At 40.2% G+C, this 24587-nt stretch overlaps 1 protein-coding gene across 1 annotated transcript in view; it reads right to left on the minus strand.

Moving 5' to 3' along the window:
- Positions 1-6980: 6980 nt before the first annotated feature.
- PIWIL3 (piwi like RNA-mediated gene silencing 3) overlaps positions 6981-24587 on the minus strand; it is a gene marked incomplete at both ends in the record, with an annotated part of 52902 nt that continues 35295 nt past the window's right edge. Inside the window, 13 exon segments of the mRNA XM_082417029.1 lie at positions 6981-7097; positions 7802-7955; positions 8824-8952; positions 9660-9813; positions 10199-10269; positions 12262-12365; positions 12491-12535; positions 12539-12691; positions 18343-18415; positions 18857-19038; positions 19978-20092; positions 20573-20690; positions 20897-21023. Of these exon segments, the coding sequence (XP_082273155.1) occupies positions 6981-7097; positions 7802-7955; positions 8824-8952; positions 9660-9813; positions 10199-10269; positions 12262-12365; positions 12491-12535; positions 12539-12691; positions 18343-18415; positions 18857-19038; positions 19978-20092; positions 20573-20690; positions 20897-21023 (1542 nt within the window).

Genomic DNA, 24587 nt, shown 5'->3' on the forward strand with positions numbered 1-24587 from the left:
ATTTACAAAAATAGACTTGCAGACATAGCAAACAAACTTATGGTTACCAAAGGGGATAGCAGGGGCAGGGAGTAGAGATAAATTAGGAGTTTGGGATTAACATACACACACTACTATGTATAAAGTAGATAAACAGCAAGGACCTACTGTATAGCACAGAGATATTCAATATCTTTTTTTTTTTTTTTAATTTATTTATTTATTTTTGGCTGTGTTGGGTCCTCGTTTCTGTGTGAGGGCTTTCTCTAGTTGTGGCAAGTGGGGGCCACTCCTCATCGCGATGCGTGGGCCTCTCACTATCGCGGCCTCTCTTGTTGCGGAGCACAGGCTCCGGACGTGCAGGCTCAGTAGTTGTGGCTCATGGGCCTAGTCGCTCCGCGGCATGTGGGATCTTCCCAGACCAGGGCGCGAACCCGTGTCCCCTGCATTAGCAGGCAGACTCTCAACCACTGCGCCACCAGGGAAGCCCTCAGTATCTTATAATAACCTATAATGGAAAAGATTCTGAAAAAGAACACATATATATATATATATAAACCGAATCATGTTGCTGTACACCTGAAACTAACACAACATTGTAAATTAACTACACTTCAGTTTTAAAAAATGGTTTAAAAAAATAGCTGATATAAAGTATTTGTCCACTGTCAGGAGTTTCATGAAGATACTGTCTACTAGGGTTTTTTTTTTTAAATAAATTTATTTATTTATTTATTTTTGCTGTGTTGGGTCTTCGTTTCTGTGCGAGGGCTTTCTCTAGTTGCGGCAAGTGGGGGGCCACTCTTCATCGCGGTGCGCGGGCCTCTCACTGTCGCGGCCTCTCTTGCTGCGGAGCACAGGCTTCAGACGCGCAGGCTCAGTAGTTGTGGCTCACGGGCCCAGTTGCTCCGCGGCATGTGGGATCTTCCCAGACCAGGGCTCGAACCCGTGTCCCCTGCATTAGCAGGCACATTCTCAACCACTGCGCCACCAGGGAAGCCCTACTAGGGTTTTTTTCCCCTTGTGTGTCAGCCTGTTTTGGGGGGGGGGCCGAGAACACCCCCAGGCTATGTGATTCTCTCACCGAACTCAGTATATTGTCATACTAGTTGCTATGATTTATTACAATGATAGCACACTAAGCAAAATAAACTAAGGGGAAAAGTACATGGAGGAGGTCCAGAGGAAACCAGGCACAGGCTGTTAGGAAACCTGCTCCAGTGGAGTCACACAGGCACACTTAACTCCTCCAGCAAAACTTGAGACAGCACATGTGAAATGTTGTCTTCCAGGGAACCTCATTAGAGACTGTGTGCCCAGAGGTTGTTACTGGGGTCTGGTCATTTAGTCATCCTCTGCCTAGCACATACCTAAACTCAAGAATTTCAGCAGGAGAGAGATGTTCAGCATAAAGCACAGTGTTTGCAAAAACAGCTTGGGCACAGTGAGCCACTCTTACTGGAGAATGGTGGGGACTGTCCTGATTCCAAGTTCCCAGACTCTAGCCAAGGGCCAATCTAGCAAGCAGGCCTTTCTAAGGAAAGCAGTCTCAGCCCTACTATGTCAACTCTTTTCTGGACCACGTAGGACCACACTTTTTTTCTTTTCTTCTTTTTTTTTTTGGCGGGGGGGCATAAACTGGACATTTAAAATAATATCACATGGAAACTCTGAGAATCAGATTCTCACCCCTCCCCAGGATTTGTTGTTTTGCTATTTTTTTGTACTTGTTGTGTTTTTGGTTTCTTTTTTGTTTTGGGTTTTTTTTTTTCTTTTGTTGTTTTTTTGCTATTGACTTTTCTGAGCGAATTCACTGAAGTGTATTCTGTGTCGTGTGTGACCACTGTCGTCCCTGTTTGGTTACTTGGTGGTCATTTGTTGATTGGATAGAGATTTCATTAACAGCCTGGAACCAAGAAGTCACCCAGTCTTTACTGAGGGGCTCTGTGAGCATGGGGATTTTTGTCTTAACACTCAGCCAGGCAGCGGAAATCCCCACCTAAGCCTACACTTCCTGCTTGTGCAGAATGTCAAGGTCAGCCAGAGGTGAGAGCTTAGAACCTTCCCAGGTCTTTCCTGAGCATGTGCACAGCCCTGAGTATGTGAGCCAATTCCTCATAATAAATCTCCTTCTATCTCTTTTTGTTTCTCTAGAGAACTCTGACTAGCTCAGGCTCCACATGACTTCTACAGCCAAATGCTTACTTCTTAGGATGTGTCATCTTTACGACATGGCTGCACCCTTCCTTCCTCTCATCCAGACTCATCTAGAGTCACTTCTCCTGACCCTGTCCCCACCTCCATCTGTCACACTTAGGCCCAGTGCAAATTCTATTATTTACTTGGATGAACAACCAAAAATTTTTTTTTCTGTTGACATATGCTGTTACCAACACCTAGAGCATTTTCCCCCTCATTTCTCCTTCTAGCTCATTTCCATAAATCCTAAAGATATCACCCTCTGGGGTCAGGTTTCTGTGTCCTAAATGCTTCCCCAAGCCCAAACCCTCACTGGGGATTTAACTCAATATGTGCTCCCACGGCACCCTTCTAATTCTCACACTGTTGTGTTCAGGGACTGGTAGAAAAAGGTGAAGATGGGGCTTTGGAGGCACAGTTGAGGAGACTGACATCCAAAAACATAAGCTGTGTGAGAGCATTACTGTTCTAGCGTTAGGGACCCCAGGAAGTGGCCAATATATGCTGTAATGGTGGATAATCCACAGGACTGAAAAATTAGATCATTGCATGGAATTGAAAGATTGTTAGGAAGAAGTTGGGTAAGTAAATGTCCCTTTAGCTATTCTTGGCATATTGTTTACAGTTCCTTTATGGAAAAAATCGGAGGTTAAATAAACATATTTAACCTAGCTCCTCTTCATTAATAAATGCATGTAATACACATCATCAAGTAGACCCCAGTAGGTTTAGAACTGTGCTGCATGTAAATATTTTTGAATGAGTAATTCTAAACATCCTTAACTGGATTTGTTGAGTTTTGTTGGCAATCCCAACTTTAAAAAGCCCCTTCAAGTACCCAATATTGTCTACTCCATATCTCCTCAGGGATCCATTGCACCCCAATGCTCTGGGCAGCGAGTAGGTAGCCTGAAGCCCAAAGGTCTTTCTCTCACTTCCCTGTGGACCTTGAGCACAATGCAAGCACCAAGCTGCTGTCCCATGCTGATCAGTAATAATTAGCCTCGTCTCCAGGCTGGAGACCAGAGGGAGAGAGGCCAGGCTGCCTTGACCCAGAGCCCACAGATCTCTCTGCAATTCCTGAGAGTCGGTTAACATACTTGTGGGTCAGGAGTTTGAGGACACAGCCTGAGTGTTGCTGCAGCCAAGCTGCTCCCTGGTTGCCCACATTGTTGCTATTTCCAGTACAGGTAATGGTGGCCATCTGTCCTGGGCCCTTAGATGCTGAGGGTGGCTAAGTCAGCCCTGCCTGGGCCATAGACCCTACAGGGAGAGAGGGAACAGTGAGCCAAGTGAATGAGGGTACAGGGCAGAACTGAGGGGTCCCCCACAAATATTCCACCCAGAACAGGTCAGCCCTCACCTAAGCAGAGAGCGAGGAGGATGATGAGGAGAGGGGTGCAGGTCATGGGGCAGGTGCTCAAGAGCTGTGCTGCCTGAGACTCCAGTGGGTGCTCCCCTAAGTCTCTCTTATTCTGAGGCACCCATGGGTGGGAGGAGTTCCTACATTCACATGTGTCCCTGTTCCCCAACACACTCAGCCCTGGGCAATGTCTCTGTGGCAGGTTAATGGCCCCTCCAAAGATGTCTATGTTCTAATCCTTGGATTCTACCCAAATGTTGCCTTATATGGGGAAAGGGAATTAAGGTTGCAGATGGAGCTAGGCTGCCTATCAGCTACCATTAAAATAGGGAGAATATCCTGGATTATCCAAGCGGTCCCAACATCATCACAAGGGCCATTAAAAGTGGAAGTGGGAGGCAGAAGAGTCAGTGTCAGTGGGATATGAGAATGACTCCATTGGCCATTGCAGGCTTTGAAGATGGAAGGGGGGCCGGGAGGCAAGGAATGCAGACAACTTCTGGAAGCTAGAACGAAGGAAACAGACTCCTAGAGCCTCCAGAAAGGAATGCAGCCCTGCTGACACATTTATTTTAGCCCAGTAATGCCTACATCAGACCTCTAACTCAGAGTCAGGAAATTCCTTATTCTTAGATTATATATTGTATTGCTACATAGGGCAAATTCATTCCTAACCTACTCAGTAGCGTGAAACTTAGGTACTATGATACACTGGAGAAAGTTTATCTGTAAGCCTTTGGAACAATAAAGCTTTCTCCTAGAAATATTTGATACCCAGTTTCCGTCATCTAATTTATAAAGGACTAGTAGGCTAATAAAGTCAGATGGTGTTCTGGTCACGATATTTATATTCATCTTACAAAAGCAACAATTTTTTCTAATCAGTAGATTAAGAAGCCTAAGACCATATTTTTAATAACAAGACTGAATTCAGTGATTTTAACATGAATACCTTTATTGAATCACATTTTAAATTTATAATTCTAGACATTATAGTGTTATGAATAAATAATATTTGTATTGCATTTATAGGAAATGTTCAGAAAGTTCTCATTACTTTGAATTTGTTCCAAGTGATTTTTGTAGCTCTCTAGAAATGTACTACCATAAATGTATTATCATAAATCAAATTCTAGGTTCAGAAAAGAATGTGTCATCTTTAATCATGGAGACCATATCCTATATTATATTTATCATTATTAGCAATACAGCTAGGTAGGACGTTACCGGGATTACAGTATATTTAAAGACTTGTTTTAATTTTATTTCTTTTAAGATGGGTTCAAATTGCAAACCTAAATTGATTAACCTATAATCAAAGCAATTATATTATTATTATTGTTTTTTTTTTAAAATATATTTAGAAATTTCCATCATATCTTGGAATAGTACTTTCTAGGGAAAGCTATTTCTGTGGTTTCATAGGATTACATTCTGCCTTAGAGGATTAGGTGCTGTTTTTTTGGTTTGTTTTTTATTTATTTATTTATTTATGGCTGTCTTGGGTCTTCGTTTCTGTGCGAGGGCTTTCTCCAGTTGCGGCAAGCGGGGGCCACTCTTCATCGCGGTGCGCGGGCCTCTCACTGTCTCGGCCTCTCTTGTTGCGGAGCACAGGCTCCAGACGCGCAGGCTCAGTAATTGTGGCTCACGGGCTTAGTTGCTCCGCGGCATGTGGGATCTTCCCAGACCAGGGCTCGAACCTGTGTCTCCTGCATTGGCAGGCAGATTCTCAACCACTGCGCCACCAGGGAAGCCCCTATATTATTTTTAAACATATCCTTTCTGATGTATTTGAAGTCCCCTAACTACCCCACCTCAAAAAAAAAAAAATACCACTCTAGGAGTATAAGAGAACAAAAGTTTCACATATTGTTTTTTTATTTAATTAATTAAGTTATTTATTTATTTATTTATGGCTGCGTTGGGTCTTTGTTGCTGTGTGCGGGCTTTCTCTAGTTGCGGTGAGCGGGGGTTACTCCTTGTTTTGGTGCACGGGCTTCTCATTGTGGTGGCTTCTTGTTGTGGAGCACGGGCTCTAGGTGTGTGGACTTCAGTAGTTGCGGTGCGTGGGCTCAGTAGTTGTGGCTCGCGGGCTCCAGAGCGCAGGCTCAGTAGTTGTCGCGCCCGGGCTTAGCTGCTCCGTGGCATGTGGGGTCTTCCCGGACCAGGGCTCGAACCCGTGTCCCCTGCATTGGCAGGCGGATTCTTAACCACTGTGTCACCAGGGAAGTCCCACATATTGTTTCTTAAGTCTATTTAAAGATAGTTTTAAGTGGAGAGGGAAAAAATAATGTGTCTGCTTTCAGGAAAAACATGATAGCTTCATTTAAACAACTTATTCAAGACTTTCTTCTGATGATGGTACAGCTAACACAATAATGTCACACTTAGAACATGCACAAGAGAATGAATTAAACAGAAATGCTAACAAAGCCCTTAATTTACCTTCTTTGTGGAAAATGTGACAAAACGTTACATTCCTGAGCCACCAACTTTTAAATCGCAAAGCTCTCCTTACTACAGCTCCACCAGAAAAAATTCAGATTCCCATGCAGGTACAAAGAACAAACTATTTCATATATAGGTTGTTTCTTTCATACAAAATATTAAACACAAATAAATTCCCATTTAATTTTGCCACTTTTATGTCTTCACTGTCCTTGAGAAAAAGGATGTTACAAAAATAAAGTAGGTATGATTTTCCAAGTAGAATTTACTTGTTCATAGATATATATATTCTCCATGTGACTAATGCCCAACCTTTTTTTTAAAATTAATTAATTTTTGGCTGCTTTGGGTCTTCATTGGTGCGTGCAGGCTTTTCTCTAGTTGTGGCGAGCAGGGGCTACTCTTCATTGTGGTGCATGGGCTTCTCATTGCGGTGGCTTCTCCTGTTACGGGGCAGGGCCCTAGAGTACGTGGGCTTCATTAGTTGTGGCATGTGGGCTCAGTAGTTGTGGCTCATGGGCTCTAGAGCACAGGCTCAGTAGTTGTGGCGCATGGGCTTAGTTGCTCCGTGGCATGTGGGATCTTCCTGGACCAGGGCTCGAACCCATGTCCCTTGCATTGGCAGGCGGATTCTTAACCACTGCACCACCAGGGAAGTCCCCCAACCTTTACAATTAGAGCAGCATTGCTTGGAGTACAGAGTATTCAGGCATGTTTAATCATAAAGTCCTTGTAACACATTTGAGAGGTAAATTGTAAAACAAAACTCTCACTGTCAGTTCTCCCGCCTGGAGAAGAGAAGCCTCATGTTAAGTTAGTGGTAGTATTGAAAATAGCATAACACACTTGGAGTCTCATCCATGTCCAGTCAAGAATGGTTTTAAATTCTGATTGTGCATCTAGGAAAAAATTTAAGATGTACAGATGCAGAATGAGAAAATAAGTTTACAAATTGTGGTTTTCAACATCCCATCATGCTTTCTTCTCTATGTTAAAGGTAAAAGAGACGTTTTGACAGAGATTCATGTGGTTCTTGGTGAAGACTCTGGCCCACCAGGTAAGCCAGCTTATGGGCATAATGGCAAGGAGCAGGAACTCGGATAATACCCTTTAGGAGAAAGATCAACCAAAAAGATTTTTTTACTTTTATGTCTGCTTTCCCTAAGTTTAAATTTTTATAGATATCCAAGGTTCAAAAAGTAGATTCAATTTTGAACAATTTCACAGATCTGAAGGAAAATCAGTATCAAAAAATACTTACCATATTCATGGTACCATAACCATGTTCATATGGAGAACAGTATGGAGGCTCCTTAAAACTAAAAACAGAGCTACCATATGACCCAGCAATCCCACTCCTGGGCGTATATCCAGAAAAGATGAAAGCTCTAATTCAAAAATATACATGCACCCCAATGTTCGTAGCAGGACTATTTACAATAGCCAAGACACAGAAGCAACCTAAATGTCCATCAGCAGATGAATGGACAAAGATGTGGTATGTGTATACAATAGAATAGTACTCATTCATAAAGAATGAAATAATGCCATTTGGAGCAACATGGATGGACCTAGAGATTATCATACTAAGTGAAGTAAATCAGAGACAAATATTATTTGATATCACTTACATGTAGAATCTAAAAAATAGCATACAAATGAACTTATTTTTATTTACAAAGCAGAAACAGACTCACAGACACAGAAAACAAACCTATGGTTACCAAATGAGAAAGTGCAGGGGGGAGGGATAAATTAGGAGTATGGGATTAACAGATGCACATTACCAAATTAAAGAAAAAAAATACTTACTGAAAAATTGTAATACATGTGGCATAGTTTGTAAGTTAGACTCTGTACTGCATCTGGGCTCAAGTAAAGCGTGTCATGGATGACGTTATAATGAGTGGGAGTGACAGTGCCAGTGCCTTCTTTCACAGACTGACTCACAATAAAAAAGTCATACCTAGAATTATAGAACATAATTGGTATCAAGCTTATTTTAGAAGAAAAACAATGTAGCAAACCTAGTCTCTGAAGTAACAATTTACAGAAATCCATGATACAGAGTTTCCTTTTTATTTAGAAGCCTGGCTAACTGTTGAGCAATGATTTGCTAAAGCAAATCTACAAAGGACAGTGAAACATTGACAATTAATAACGCTCATGGGATTTAAACTCAAAAGCATATGCACTGATGCCTAGAGGCAGCAAACATCAAATTAGCACGTTAGACATGGTCATAGGTAATGTGATTCAGAGATTCAGGGAAAGATGGGACTATCCATCCCTGCAAATCACCAGAATATATTCAAACTCCCTAAATTATATAAGTGGTAAGGTTAACCAATTTATTGTAAATATTGAATGTTTATATCATTTTATGTTACACTTTGTTAATTGTACTTTTCATTTGCTTTGTTTTCTTCAATCCTTTCATGCCTTCTACTAGAAAAATCAGTGTTTCTGTCTTTCTTCAAATTTAATTCATTTCTCCCTATCTGTTGGTATGAATGTCCTGTTTTATTTCTTGCTGTGGTTTTGCATAACTTTCTCATTTGCATAATTCACTTTACAAGTCTAAAGTTAACCAGAAGTTCTAGCCTTCTTCCTAACAACTGAATCATCTTAGAACGATCAATAAATATTTGTCTGTTTTTAAAATTCTCTGAGAAACAAAATGACTGAAGACAGAAAAAATTATCTAACATACCTACCATTTTTAACCTTCTTTAGGTCAATTCTTCCTTTCTCGTGCAAATCATGCAAACCTTAAAAAATTCTGTTACTATTTGAATAAAAAGGAATCTTTAAAATAAAGAAAGATGGCTTACCATTCCGTCCTAGTCACCTCTAAATCAATAACCGTTCCTGGAGATGGATTGTCAAGTCTTCCCTCATCCTTTTCAATAAAAAATCTGGTGTTTATTCGTTTCTTCACCACGATGAAAGTTAGTCTGACACTTAAAAGATTATGATCAGTGTCACTCTGGTTGCTCTGCCTTATCTCAGAAGCATTCAGAGTGTCGAAAACAGCCCACACGTAGGAGCCATTAAAAGGAGTCTGCAGATGGTAGTTCTCCACACACCCCAATTTTACTGTCTTAGCTCCAAGAGCCTGATTCAGGAAGTAAAGGAGGAGGTTTCTATTCATAGCCATTCAGATCCTAGGGGAAGGGTCCCTTCCTCCCAAGGTCAAGATTACTTGTACTGTCTGTGCTGGGCACCAGGCTTCACTGACAAACAGGTGAGGCCAGAGAAGGGAACTGAGAGGAATCCCCAGTCCTGGGACGAACAGAACTCCAGGATAAAGGAGCTGGATAAGTACAAACCATTGACAGGCTATGTTCATGGACTTTTAGGAATATCTGAGGTTAGCAAGCCCTCCTCCATCAAGGTTTGGAAGGAGATTAGAAAAAGAAAGAATCATGGGGTTCCATATGGGGAAACAACCTGCTACTGCAAGGCTTCAGTTCTGCTTTCTCCTCTGATGTGGGCATGGAACACAAAGGGGGAAGGGTCTGTTTTTTTCTCCCCACCCATCCACTGAAGCTCTCTGTATCCAGCTTTCCAATTCACACATCACAGTTGTTGTAGATATTTCCCCCCTGCCCCTGGAAACTAAAATGTAAAGCTTACAAAATCTGCACTTCATGAGTAATATACCCACCTTTGTCCTCTGTAAGCATTTTCTAAGTAGGACTCCATCTGTTTTAGTTCTTGGTCAATCAGTGCTTGAAGCTGTCCTTCTCCCACTCCATCTCGATACCCAATGATAGAATGTGGCAGAGATGAATTTTGTTCATACCAGAGCTTCAAGGCAGCTGAAAGGAAGTCAGAAACACATATAAATAAACCATAACTTGGAACAAAGTGGCCACTGTTTTTGACAACTTCTATGTTCATTTGTCAACATGGTAGCTTTCAGGACACTGCTTAAGTCCTCAGTCTAGTCCATACTTAACAAGAGTATGAAAATTTTGAGCCAGATAATTGTTTGTGGTGGTCAGGGGCAGGGAGTGTTGCTGTCCCATGCATGGTAAGACATCTAACAGCATCCCTAAACTTCTGTCCACTAGATGCCAATAGCACCTCTATCCCCACTGTGACAACCAAAAGTGTCTTCACTCATTGCCAGATGTCCCAGGTGGGGGGGCAGTATCTCCACCAGTATAGACTCAAGCCCTCCAGCCTCCACCAGGCACTGACTGTGCAAGCAGGTTGTCAGCCCATTGACAAGCTCCTGCCCCGATTGCTGGATGATGCATTGAGAGAACCACCTGTATGGAGAAAAATAAGCCATTAGTTTGGAAAACAAGATTAATTCAGAATCAAAATGATGAAATTAATCTATGACCAAAAAAAAAGTCACTATCAGTAGTTGAGGATCCAATTAAAGATCCATTCTTCATCCGGCTGCAGATCCAAGTGTTGGTCTCTTCACATATCTTAGGCGTTTTGTGACGTTTTGAATGCACACAAAGAGTAAGATAGAATGGAAACATTTGTTAACATTAACTACAAATTATACATGCTTTGAATACATATGACTCATATTGTTTCGGCTCCTGGGGAATTCCACAAAGTGCAAACCCAGTGTTTTTCTGGAGACTCCTACTTCTAGTTCAATGTCGTAAACAGTGGTTCATCCATATGAATCTGCTCTGGAGGGAGCAGTTTGCTTCAAAACAGTAATAGCTATTGTGACCACTGCTCAGCGTATCAAGTAAAATCACCTGTTTGTCTCGAGTTTCTATCCCCTTATTGCGTTTTTGTTTACTTCAGAGTATTAGGATGACCTGATAGGGTGTGATGTATGTTTGCCTCTTCGTCTGAATCTGTACTCCGATGGATGGGATCAGATATTTTGGCTTTACATTTTCACTGCTGCATTCTCAGTATTTACACATAGCAAGTGCTCAAAAATATCTATTGCATGAATGCAAGCTTAACTTTTTACCTATTATCACAACATTTTCTACTAAAAAAGGCAGAGTAAATCCATGTTACTCTATTTAGAGTATGACTGGAAGAAAAAGATCCTTAAAGGATACTGTGGAATTATACCTAGTGGGCCACAAACAGCATTGAACATAGTGGTGGTTTGTGACTGTCCCACATACCATAATGCACAAGAGAAGAATATGCAAACCCATCTGCACTATGGGTTTTATTTTCTACTCTACGCACAGAAAATAAAAGGTCCCTGGAGAAAAGGAGAATCATAGGATATAGAAGCACATCTCCTTATTCAGGTACATTATATACAAATGTATGAAGACAAGATCTTATTATACCTACAGGCCACTGGGTATGTTCCCATATGTGTCTTCACCCACGTATATCCTAAGTGCTTCCTCATGTGTCCCTGTGCAGAGACTCACTGATCAAATCCTGCGGTTGGCAGAATTCTACTTGTCCTCATCCTTGGAACTTGTGAACATAGTGAGATCTGGCCCCTGTGATGATGTGATATGGCACAGTTGACTTTAAGATAAGGAGAGTCTCCAGATGGATGATATCCAACCTCATGAGCTCCTTTAAAATCAGCGAGTTTTCTTTGGCTGATGACAGAAGAGGAAGATGGAGAGATTCAAAAGAGAACGAGAACACAGTGTGAATTGGCGGGTTGGAAGTTGGAGGGGAGGCGGGGAGCACATCAGAAGGAACGTGGATGAAACTCTAGAAGCTGAGACTAGCTGTAGGTGACAGCCAGCAAGGAAGTGGGGTCCTCTGTCCCACAATCACAAGAAAATTGGCTCTGCCACATCGACGTATGCTGGGAAGAGGATCCCAAGCCTCCAGGTGAGAATGTGGCTTATGTGACACTTAACTCAGCCTTGGGACTTCCCTGGTGGTCCAGTGTTTAAGAATCTGCACTTCCTCCGCAGGGGGCATGGGTTCGATCCCTGGTCGGGGAACTAAGATCCCGCATGCTGTGCAGTGCAGCCAAAAAAACAAACAAAATCTCGGCCTTGTAAGGCCCTGAGAGCCACGCAGTGCCCAACATCTGACCCACAGGACTGTCCGTGGTCATGTGAGTGTTGTCTTAAGCTGCCACATTTTGTCGTAGTTGTTAGGCAGCAATAGAGAATGATCAGAGGCTTCCATACAAAATGTTCTGGGAGCCTAACTTTGCCAGAAGATCAGGAGAGCACCTCACTAAGAACAACTTGTCCATGGAGCTTGCCATCAATGTGTGTTAGGTCCGCCTCTCCTATTTGGTCTCCAGATAGCTCCCCACTAAACACTGTCTGCCAAAGCTTACCCACTGTGTCAAGTCTGGATCGATGCTTGCCACAAATCCTGCGACTGACTTCCGTCGATGTACAATACCGTGGAAACAATCGATACCGATGAACATTGCATTCTGCAACTTAAATTTTAAACAAGGTAGCAGATTGAGTTAGAACACAAAGCAAATTTCCAATTAAATAGGACCTTAACAAATTCTACCAAAGACAGATGAAAGCAAGAGAAGGCAACAAAATCCCCACGTACTTCTATATCCACCTTCCAGAGGGCACCTCCTAGCTTGCAGTTCATCTACAGGGCAATCTTTGTAGCGATGGTCAGTGGCGTCTTGGGTCTCTCTAAGGTCCTTTTCAACACACACTGGCTTGGAATCGGGTAATTGACACACACATGTCTTTTTATGCCATCATAAATTTCTTTATTTTCAGTGGGCAGCAAGAAAAGGACCTTGAAAGAAAGCAAACATGACATTCCCCAAGATGCAAGAACACAGCGATGTGAGAAATGGATGCGTGTCGAGGAAGCTATATAGTTGGAGCACTGACAAAGTAGAGACTATTTATTAAACAGATATCTGAATCCATGAGGGCGAAGGGTCTAGAATCACACTACATTCAACAAGCGTGAGTATGAGTGTTTGGAAGAGACAGGCTGTGAGACAGGCATTTGGCAATATGCATCGATCCTTGAAACTTGCAAAACCCTTTCATCCTAGTCATTCCGTTCCCAGGAATCGTTCCATTTCCAGAAGTCTATCATGAAGTCAACATGGATGGGTTAAAAACATAGACTGAACTATACCGTCCTCAGGACAGTCACCGTTGATGGGATGATCGCTCTGTGTGGGGCACTTGCCAAGCATTTTACTTGATTCAGTTAATTCTCTCACCAATCCACTGAGATAAATACTGTTATCTGCCCCCACCAGCAAACAAGCTTGGGGGTTGTTATGGAAACTGCCTGATTTACAAGCAGCAGAGCAAGTTTCCAAGCCCTCGCCAGGACCTCCAGTAGGACACTGAGCCGTTAGGAAGAGAGGCTACCGCTTGGCTTGTTTCTGACTAATGGGAAAAATCATCAGTATATTCTTTTTAACAATGATGCTTCTAGAAGTTTTTGGCAGACGTTCTTTATCAGATTAGGGTAATTCTTTTCTCATTGTAGATTAAGTGAGTTTTTCTTTTCACATGAAAAAGTATAAGATTTTATTAAATGCATTACCTGCATGGACTAAGAAATATTCACCACACTATAATTCACCACACTAACCAGTTTTTAGAAAAATATAAACAACCTATTTCAAACTTCCTGGCCCACTCTAGCCCATGGTGTTCTCCTAATATTTCTTTAACCACCAGCGAATCTCTAATAATGAACTCTATTTTTCCTAGTGTTGTTGAGCCTTACTCTTTTTCATTATTCTTGACAGTATCAAATTTTAGCATTTCCAAAGCTTTAGATTTATTTACAGATTGTTTTCTATTTAGTTTCTCTTTTTACTGTTGATTTCATTCTATTTTACTTTGGTTGACTTGGTTCTTGATGCATTAAAATCCAGACTTCATTCCCAGTGTATTCATCAAGGGCTGTAGGTCTCATTTCTAGTTTGCTGTGTCACCCACGTTTTGATGCCTGGTACTTACTTATATAGTCCCTCGGTTCTAAGAGTTTAATAAATTTCCATTATTCTCTCTAATATCACTGTTACTTAAAAAAATAATGGTTTCTTCAGGTGTACGTGGTTTAATGATTTCTAATTGTAATGTACTGTGGTCAGTGTATGTGGTCGATAGGATCCTGGTTCTTCATTATTTGCCTAGGTTTCTCCAAGCCCAGTGTGATCAGTTGAAGACGAAGACAAAACGAACTTATAGATGCACTTTTAAAGAGCACCTGATCTTTTGGGTCCATATTTTATACACGCACATGCACACGCACACACGCACGCACACATCTCCCTCTCTTTCCCTCCTCCCTTTCTCTCTCTCTCTCTCTCTCATATATATATATATGTATATATATATATATATATATATATATATATATATATATATATATATATATATATATATATATGTTAGTAGGTTAGTAGGTCAAGCTTTTAGGTACAAGTTTAAAATCTTCTAGATTCTGTTTTTTTAAATCTGCTGATCTGACTTTCCTGAGAGTGGTCAGCTAATATTGTCTCCTAAAATTTCAGCTTCTGGAATAGCATGGACCTGTCTCCTCTTAAGAGCTATTCAAGCTGATGAAGATATAGAAACATGCCTGTTTCAGGCTCAGCCAGTTTAACAAGGCAATAAAGAATGATAGGGTTAAGATAGGAGAGAAGTAGGGACCCAGAGAGGTGATCCCAGCAACTGAGGCTGCGTTCTCTCCTGAGGTATCTGCCCATCCCAGTAAACACGGCTGAGAGGTTGGAAGGCTCTGAAAAGACTAACAACCTCTCCTCAAAGAGGGAGAAGGACAGAAATTAAAGACCAGGTCCTGCCAAGGAAAGGGTACTCGAGTTAAATCTTGAGCCTACCACTCTAAACAGGTTAGATTTATAATACTATGCTTTAAAGACATGAAGCTATGAGAATGTTCCAGCTGATGGTGGGTGTGTACCACCTTGGTACAGCCATTAAGGAAATCTGATTAGCAGCATCTAGTGACAAAGGAACATTCTTCTCCCAGGTGCCTCCCAACAGAAATGCATACATATAAGCACGAAAGACAAGTACAAAAGTAGTCATGACGGTGCTTAAGTAATAGCAAAACTACAAATATCCCAGATGTTTGACAATAGGATGCATTAAGTTAAAAACAATGGGTTACCATCTAGAGCAAGAGAACAAAAAACTACAGCTACACCCAACAAAGATAAACCTCAATGCTGAGCCAAAGAAAAACCAACACAAGACTGAAAGCATATGGCTCTTTAGGTAAAGTTCAAGAACAGACAACATTAAGCTACAGTGATAAGAAGGCAGGGAAGTAGTTTCATTTGTAGGATAGTGAGTGTGAAGGGGACAAAGTGAGCATCCAATGAGATTAAAAGATTATGATCCATTAAATAAGAATCCATGAGTGTGTTTATACAAGAATGAAGAGCTCTTCCTTATAATAAAATACAAACTAATAAATATAGAAGGGATATTGGAAACATAGACATCACTATTTGGTGAGACCATGTTAACTACTGTTTCAGACAAGAATCCTCAATGGATGCTAAAATTAATGAGTGAAACTTCAATGAGAAACAGAACATTTGCATAGTCTCGAAGTGTCGTGCCATAATAAATTTAATCAATTACAAAGGGATAAAACACTAACTTTATAATGGTGAAACCTACCAGACCTCAACTTAATCATATGAGCTAAATTACAATGACCAGTTAATACAGCAGAAACTAACACAACGTTGTAAATCAACTAAACTCTAATAATAATAAAAAAATTATTACATGGAGATCTGATGACTTAAACCATGAATAGCAAAAAAAAAATGACCAGTTAAATCAACATCATGGGCTTCCCAATATGATGGATTTAGTAAACCATAGAATACTTCTGTGATATTCTGCAAGAATGCATGACCTGAATCTAGTCATGAGGAAATGGGCAAACCTATATTGAGGATTGTTCTATAAAATTACTGGCCAGTACACTTCTAAAATGTCAAGGCCATAAAACCCAAAGACAGATTGAAGATACTTCCCAGATTAAAAGAAGACGGAAAAAGCCTGATGGTTAGATGCCTCAGGTGACCCTTGATGGACCAGACGAAGAATTTATTTTGCTATAAAAGGGAACGATTGGAAGAATTTGGATTAGGGGTGTAGATCAGATAAGTGGCTCAGGAAAAAACATATATACACACATGTAACTACTATGAATAATGACACAGGTATATATATACATATATATATATATAGTGAGAAGGAAAGAATGATTATATGTAGGTAAATATAAAGAGGGAGAGAGAATTATTATAGGAATGTGATAAAATTTACTGGTTGGGAAATCTGGATGATGGTTATAGAGAGATTTGTACTGTCTTTGCAACTCTTCCTATAAGTCTGAAAATATAAAGTGAAAAGAAAAAAAGTTTTAAAATATTCAGGAAAATAGATAGTGGAGGTTTTAGATTGGATTGGTGTGTACTCATTCTTAAACAGAAAAGTCGTAAAAGATTCTCTAAAATAACAGGGACTATGTTCACAGTTGCCATTTTTACTGCCAATATCTGATTTTGAGGAATAGGTTATTAATATTATGTGTAAGATGACTATTTTTATTCTTTTAGCCTTAAATTATTAATGCAGTACTAGATTGCTTTTCCTTCCTGGTTTAAAAAAGTCTGTAGTTTAAATATGCTTTTATTTCCTCTATTTCTGCCTTACTCCACCAGCTCACACGTTTATAGGAATTAAATTCTTTATTATTCCCAAACTATGTGAGTACTTATGAACTCTTGGTAGTGTTACCACCAATTCATATTAATATTTGGGAAGTTAATGTTTAATTTGAGATATAACATAAATATGTGACTTGATGTCTTCCCATCACATTCAGTGGATTACTTTACACAGCCTGGTTCTGGCCCCCACCCAGCGCCACACAGCCTTTGAAATTTGTGAGCCACATGGCTTCACCCCTGCTTATATATGAGAATTCCCCTCTGTTCCTGGTCTAGGGAGACTTACTTTTGTGCCAAAAGATGTTTTACACATAATTTCCAGTTCCTATTTTATTGGTCATTCCCAGTTGTTTGGAATGCATAAGATTGTAGGCATGCTCTCCCCACCATTTGAAAAGACACCTTAAAATATTTAAGGGACTGCCTTGAATAAAAGATACTGTTCCAAAAAGAAAAACTAGGATAAATTAGTAAAAGTGGGGCAAGTTCCCATTCAAGTTTCAGACACTTTCTTAAGAGAAATTCCCACAATTAGAAAGGCAGTCTTTCATTTTCCAGGCAGATGCTAAATGAACAAAGAAAGTCATGTCATGAGTTGGGATGCAAACCACCACCAAGGCCTCTTCAACTCCATTCTAACATGTGATGCTTTGCTGAGTCCCACCGGAGGCTTCCTTGACCTAGCTGAGCAGTTAAGGCTACAACACCAGAGAAGCATGAAGCATGGCATTCAATCAAAGTAACAGGAAGCAAGACACAGATTTAAGAACAGGATTTCAAAAGTAAGATTTCATTTGAGTATAATAATGGCTCACAGAAGGTATCCTTCAGAGTAGCCTACAGGGTTGCTTGGTAGAAGCTGAAAGGAGAGAAAAGTCTAGGCTCTATGGAAAAGACAATAGGAGGAATATCCTGGTTTCAGGATCAAGAAACAAAGATCCCTTTAAAGAGCATCCTGGGGACTTCCCTGGTGGTCCAGTGGGTAAGACTCCACGCTCCCAATGCAGGGGGCCCAGGTTCAATCCCTGGTTGGGGAACTGGGTCCCGCATGCCACAACTAAGAGTCCACATGCTGCGACTAAAAGATCCTGCATGCCGCAACTAAGAAGCCCACATGCCGCAACTAAGACCCGGTGCTGCCAAGATATCTAGATTAGATAGATAGGTAGGTAGATAGGTAGGTAGGTAGATAGATAGATATAAAGAGCATCCTGGATGATGAAGGAAGAATGGGAGATGAGTTTGGGGAAAGAAACCAAGGAAGGAAGAAAGATGTTGCTTTAGTAATTCAGATACAACATAATGACAACAGATGGGAGAAAGGAAAAATTCCATGAGAAATACCAGACGAAAGAACACTTACTGGAAGAGAACAGATCATAGACTTTGCAGGTTACAGCTGGAGAGAGAAATGATGAATGTGTGCCTACCATAATCCATATTACTTAATATTTGTATGGTGTTTTTTAATCTGAGACTTAAAAAATAATTCTAAGTCCTCAAGCCTAAAAGAATGAGCATAACATGGTGATATTAAGTAGTAGCTTAAACCCCAAAGTCTGTATTCAGCTACATTGTAGGGGTAAATTTATATTTTTTGGCTGGTTTAGGAAACCAATGGCAACATCCAAATTCTAAAATACATACAAATGCAACTCACTAAGGACGGGGCACACATCAAATAGACACTTACCATCTGTGTTTTTTGTGAAGCATGTTTTTCTAAGGTGCTTATATAAGAATGGACTGTATCATCTGCTTCAAGCCTAGAAAATAAGTATTTCATCTATATTTCAAAAGTAATGAACAGTGAAACATGTCACATTTTATACAGCCAATGAAGCATGACATAAAACAAGGCAAGATAGACTGCCAAGGTAAGTATTTCATTTGAAGGTTTTTAAGACAAAAACAAGTTCAGTTTTTGGAAACAAGACTGGAAACTAGTTTTTACTATTCCCTCCTCCCCTGTCCGCTCACATCAAGTTGCTAATTCTCATGTCTTCAAGATGTGGCCCAATAACCAGAAATTCATAGATCACAAAAGCCTGATTTAATATGTGTGGGCTAGAGCAGACTTTACTTTTTTGCTTACACACTTTCAGAGTTTGGATAACGTGACGGATTCCTACAATTTAAGAAGTTTTTCCACTTTCAAATTGCCAGCAACCGATTTTGAAATTGTAGATAATTTCTGCTCTACTTACAGTTTTGCATTTCTGACAGTTATGCCCATTTTGGGTGTGAATTTCTGTAGATTCTGCTGAAAGGTAAGGGCTGTTCCATAATTTCCCTTAGTATAGGGTATTAGCCAGTGATCCAGTGACATTGCTCTAAGTACAGGTACCTCCCTTGTGTTTCTTGACCAATCTGCATTATGGTTGTCAAACTGGAGGAGAATTCAAGACATGGTATAAAACTTCATTAAAAAAAAAAAGAAAACCAACATCATCTAAGATCCTTTCCATTGTAAATCTGTGCTATTTCCCATTGAAACATTACCATTTTAAACTTCAGTCATGACAAGATTTTTTAAAGTACTTTAAAAATAAGTTTATTATAACTAATGAATATAAAATCTGACATGTTTTCAAACATGTTTGCAAAAAAAAGTAAATCCCTCCCTTGTTCCCCCTCCCCACAAGATACAGAGTAAGAACTTGGACAGAGTTTTACATGAAATCTAAACATGAAATTCTCATTTGTCAGTTGATCCTGAAAAGCTCCAACACATTATATTCTAGGTAAAGGTCCATTAAAATTAAGAAATCAACAAACCACTTGCTTTCTACTGTCATTATGATGCTCATTCAAAATGCTGAAGGGCAAGAACAGGTAACATAAGATTGCATGTGACAGATATTCAAAGTGCATGGATCTATGAAATCACAAACAATTGAGATGAGAATCCTGGGGGTGGAATTAAACGCTGACTTAAAAAGGCAATCCAAGGAAATTTATGTATATTGTAGTCTTTCGCATCTGGTCTAATGTTAGCTATTTTTCCTTAAGATATAGGTTAGTCACACTAGAATACCATGGGTTATTCTGGGTTATTATGATTTTAGGTATTTGACTCTTAAGGATACATTTGGAGGATCATTTTACCATGAGAGAATGTACACAATACTAATAAAGATATACAGAGTTTACTCTATGCCAAGCATGTTACATGCATTCTTATTGAATGATGGCTTGTCCTCTCATATGGAAATGACAGGTAGTCTGAAAACAGCAGTCATAGTTATTGACATGACCGAGTTAGTTCCTCTTTAGGTTGTTACTAATTTGACCCAACTCTGACATGACAATCCTGCAGCTGTCTTACAGTTCTTCTTCCTTGGTGAATTCTTACATCTTGCAAAGTTCTTCCAGAAAAGGATAAAAACTCCATCTCAAGTTCCAAATTCCAGTCTCGAAGCTCCTTTTGTACAGTATTATTTCTGAAAGAAAAAATATTTCCACATGCTCAAACCCAAGAAAATACGCAAAGGCAATTATCCATTTGCAAAACACAAGTCAGTATTCCTCTCATCTAAAGTGCTTTGTGTCAAGATGCTACAGGTAAACTCCATAAAACTCAAACAATCTTGTCTTTGTTCTCACACTTGTGCAGGCACTTAGAATCTATTTCATTCTTACCCCCTCTTGGCCTCCTCTAACACTGCAATGACAGAAAAAAATAGAGTTGTACCTCCCCACTCCCCAAATATCACTTTCTTCCCAATCGTCACTTTTTAATTGAAGAATCTGAGATGCCAAGTGATCCACACAGGTCTCCACTTCACACACACAGAAAAGTAGCACCTACTCCGTGCAGCTTGCAGGATCTTAGTTTCCTGACCAGGGATGGAACCCAGGCCCTCAGCAGTGAAAGCATGGAGTCCTAACCACTGGACAGCCAGGGAATGCCAAGCACTTACTCTCTTAAAGCATCCATGAGTGTTAGCAATTTACGCTGCCTTCTACCTGGATCCATCCTCATATAGGTGGACAACTCTCTCATCATTCCGTAGTCTTTACGCAGGTCATCCGTTAAGCCTTTAAAAAAAAATCTGAAAGATAATACACCAAACAAGCAAGAACAGATTTCTATTAGAGAAGACATAACTGTTGTATCCGGAAGAAGAAGAAAATCAGAGAGAACAAGTCTGGGTCATGTGGAGTCTTGTGAAAATCCTGTAAAGTAATACTGGTGACTTTAAAGAAGGGCTGTCTTTTATGAAGATGGTATAAATCCACAGTACCTGTCAGGTGGCATAGCTCAGGAACCAGCATTATAGGTTGACGGAGTGTGTCCTGTCGGCTCTTTTTCCATTTGCTCTTGGTGATCAAAAGTGGCTGACTTAAGGTAGTGACCACTGTACCATACTGCTGCTCAGCAGAAAAACGAACACTGGCATGACTATTAGCAAAACCTTAGTAACATCAAATAAATAGGTACAAAAGTGCATTTTCGGATCACAAATGGAGGCCTAGAGGTGTGGTGATATTGTTTCCCCCAGTTTAAGACAGCCTCCAAAACACTCTTAATATTCTCTTAATTTGATGTCCCAGGGATCACTTAGAAACATAGATGGCCAAGGAGAGTAGAACACCCACAAAACATAATGGAATCACTGTGCTACCCTTTTTATTATAGATGTAGATGGGTGAGACTCTTGGATTATGTATTTCTCACCACAGTAGTGCCTTGAAAGTTTCCAAAACATACTGAGAATTTTCAAGAGGATTCCTATACTAATGGGGGACAAAAAAACCTGGCCACTTTTTAGAGTGGCAATTCCAGATCTATTCCCAACACTCCTCCTGCTTTATTTCCCCTAAACCCTTAGTCTCTGCTTCCAGTAGGGAAAGGCATCTTCTAAGGCATCACATACAGAAGTTCCTATCCCTAAGGCAGCAAATTCTTGTACAACAGTGACTTTACTCCCCAACACAAAGTGGAGATTCTTTGTAGTACGATCTTCCTAAGCTGCTTATTAGCAAGGTCCTCATCAGTAAGTTAACCACATGAATTCTGGTATCATCTGTCATTTAAGCATCTGAGAGCTTCAAAAGGAGTTCTAACTTTGGGCAAGAAGACTTCAAATCCAGGTTTCATGGCTCTTTTCAAGCTGGGCGGCTACTATTAATTCTCATGCTATTGTTGCAGATTATATATTTTTTTCCTTCAAGCACTCTGTAGTTATTTGAAGGCAGCTAAGGTTCACCCCCTATTTCCTTGTCCTAGACCCTTCTTTAAGGAGGGCACTTTTGCAGGTATATACATGCATGTAGAATCATGGCATCATTTTAAGCTTCATCCACAACTCCTATCACCCAGTTTATCAAAGCCTTTGGACTTGCTCTTCCTCCTATAGAGAACTTTGGAAATCACACTTCCATTTCTTATAGCTTTTGTAAAAAATAAACAAACCTCAATTAAATAGAGTCAGGAGACCAGAGAGGGAGCTCTCACACCCTGCAACGATAGCAGAGCCCAACAGGAAGAAGAAAGACTTCTCTTCTTCCCTGGCAAGACCTTGGCCAATGAAAAGCCATGGACTCTTTGTTTACTAAAGCCCTTCCAACTTCCTTTTCTCTTCTATAAAAGGGTTCTCCTTTCCTCATCAAGTGGGACTTGCACATGGCTCGCCAGGGTTGCAGACCCCAAATTGCAATTCTCCACTGATCCCAAATCAACCCATCTTTGCTGAAGAAAAAACCTGCAGTCTATTTGTTTTAGGTCCAAAAAACAAATCAGTTCTGTTGTCCCTATTTCCATTATTTGAAAGCTAGGATTGTGCTTACTTTCTAATGCCTCATCTATGAATTCAGCAATTTTTCCCAGATCTCATTACAACCCTACGACCAAGTTGTCATCTCTTATGAGACTCAATTCCTACCAGGGCATCCTGAGACTACCATAGTCATTCAAATATTTCAGCGCATCCATTTCACTCAAGTAAATCTGCTGGAACCATTTTCTTATGTTTACATGTAAGACTCTATCAACACATGCCAAGAAGGTAGTTTGCCTTAATGTGACACACTCTCTCAAATTATTACTAATCCCACTACTCTGTGATGCTAACATGCATGAATTATCTATTACAACCCATGTGTATGAGCTACTATGTGCCCGTCATGGTGTAAAGTGTAAGAGAGATGTATTGCAAAGAGCAGAATTACAGCTCTCCTAGTCCTATGAAACTCGTAGTCTATTGGGGAGGGGAGAGATTAATAAAAATCACCCAAATATATAATTACAAATTGGGATAAGTGTTATGAAATACAAGTACATAACAGAACAGCGTGACCTCACAGAGGCCTGATGTTGCAGGTCAGTGTATGCACGGGAGGGAGGGGTACTGTTGGGATATCCAGAATGGCTCTTTTTAAAAAAATTTTATGAGGTATAGTTGATTTACAATATTATGTTAATTTGTGCTATATAGCAAAGTGACTCAGTTATATATATGTATATTCTTTTTCATATTCTTTTCCATTATGGTTTATCACAGGATATTGAATATAGTTCCCTGTGCTATGCAGTAGGACCTTGTTGTTGATCCATCCTATATATAATAGTTTGCATCTGCTAATCCCAAATTCCCAATCTTTCCCTCCCCCACTCCCTCCCACTTGGAAACCACAAGTCTATTCTCTGTATCTGTGAGTCTGTTTGTTTCATAGATATGTTCATTTGTGTCATATTTTAGATTGCACATATAAGTAATACCATATGTCCATCGACAGATGAATGGATAAAGAAGATGTGGTGTATACACACACACACACACACACACGCACACACACACAATCAAATATTACTCAGCCATAAAAAAGAATGAAATAATGCCATTAGCAGCAACATGGATGGACCCAGAACGGCTCTTCTTAGTCAAAGATCTTTGAGATAAAATTTGTAGGATGAACAGGCAAACATCAGCCTAGGTGGAGGAATCAGCACACATAAATTGAGAAGGAGAGAGGTGCTTAACTCTCTCACAGCCTCACCTCCCTTACTTCCCCAGCTTGCATTCCATAGCCTGTCACAATCACATCCTCACAAATGCCATTCATTCCTTCACTATGCCTTGATCATGCTACGTTGGCAAGTCTCGAACCCTGGTAAAACCCAGCTGTCTGTTCTGCCCATGCAACCAACAATCAAACCCTGCTGACTGGTTCTAGAGTTAGTCTGCCACAATCTAAAAGGGGTGTTCTGTTCAGATTCCCTAGTTATGCTTCCTACCCATTGAAAAAAACCAACATTTCACACTTTCTCATCTCTTCTCAAACCTCCTATACATCTCCCTCATCGCTGCCCATCAACTAACTCAGCCAATTATCTTGCTTCATACTTCACTGAGAAGTGAATGTCTGAAGATTCAGACAGGAATACAGTTACATTCTGCCCAGTGTTTGCCTTCTCTGTACACATATGTATGTTCTTCTTGCCCTCCGATTACTATGGAGGATGTGTCCTGCTCCAGAAAAGGGTCCGTAATCTCTACCACAGCTATGGATTCTAACCTCTTCTTTCCTTCAGGGATTTTGTTCCTATCATTACCCCTCATTTATCTTGCCTTCTGTACTAACAATTTCTCCTTCTCTATTGGACAATTTATACCAGGATAAACACATACTGTAGTAATCTCTAACTTAAAAAAATCCTTCGTCTACATAACATTTCTCTTCCCTTCTACAGCAAACGTTGCTAAATCTTTCCTTCAGTACCTTCCACCTGGACTTCAATTCCCACCATTACACAATTTGCTCTTGGCAGTGAACTCCATGCTATCAAACTCAATATACTCTTCACTGTGTATTTTTCCCCCAGCTCTATTGAGGTATAATTTATATACAAAAATCTGCCCATAATGTGTACAGTTTGGTGAATTTGGGCATATGTATACACTCTCATTTAACCTCATCTTAACATTTTACAGA

The sequence above is a fragment of the Balaenoptera physalus genome, assembly GCF_965194825.1.
Source record: "Balaenoptera physalus genome assembly, chromosome: 12".
NCBI lineage: Eukaryota > Metazoa > Chordata > Mammalia > Artiodactyla > Balaenopteridae > Balaenoptera > Balaenoptera physalus.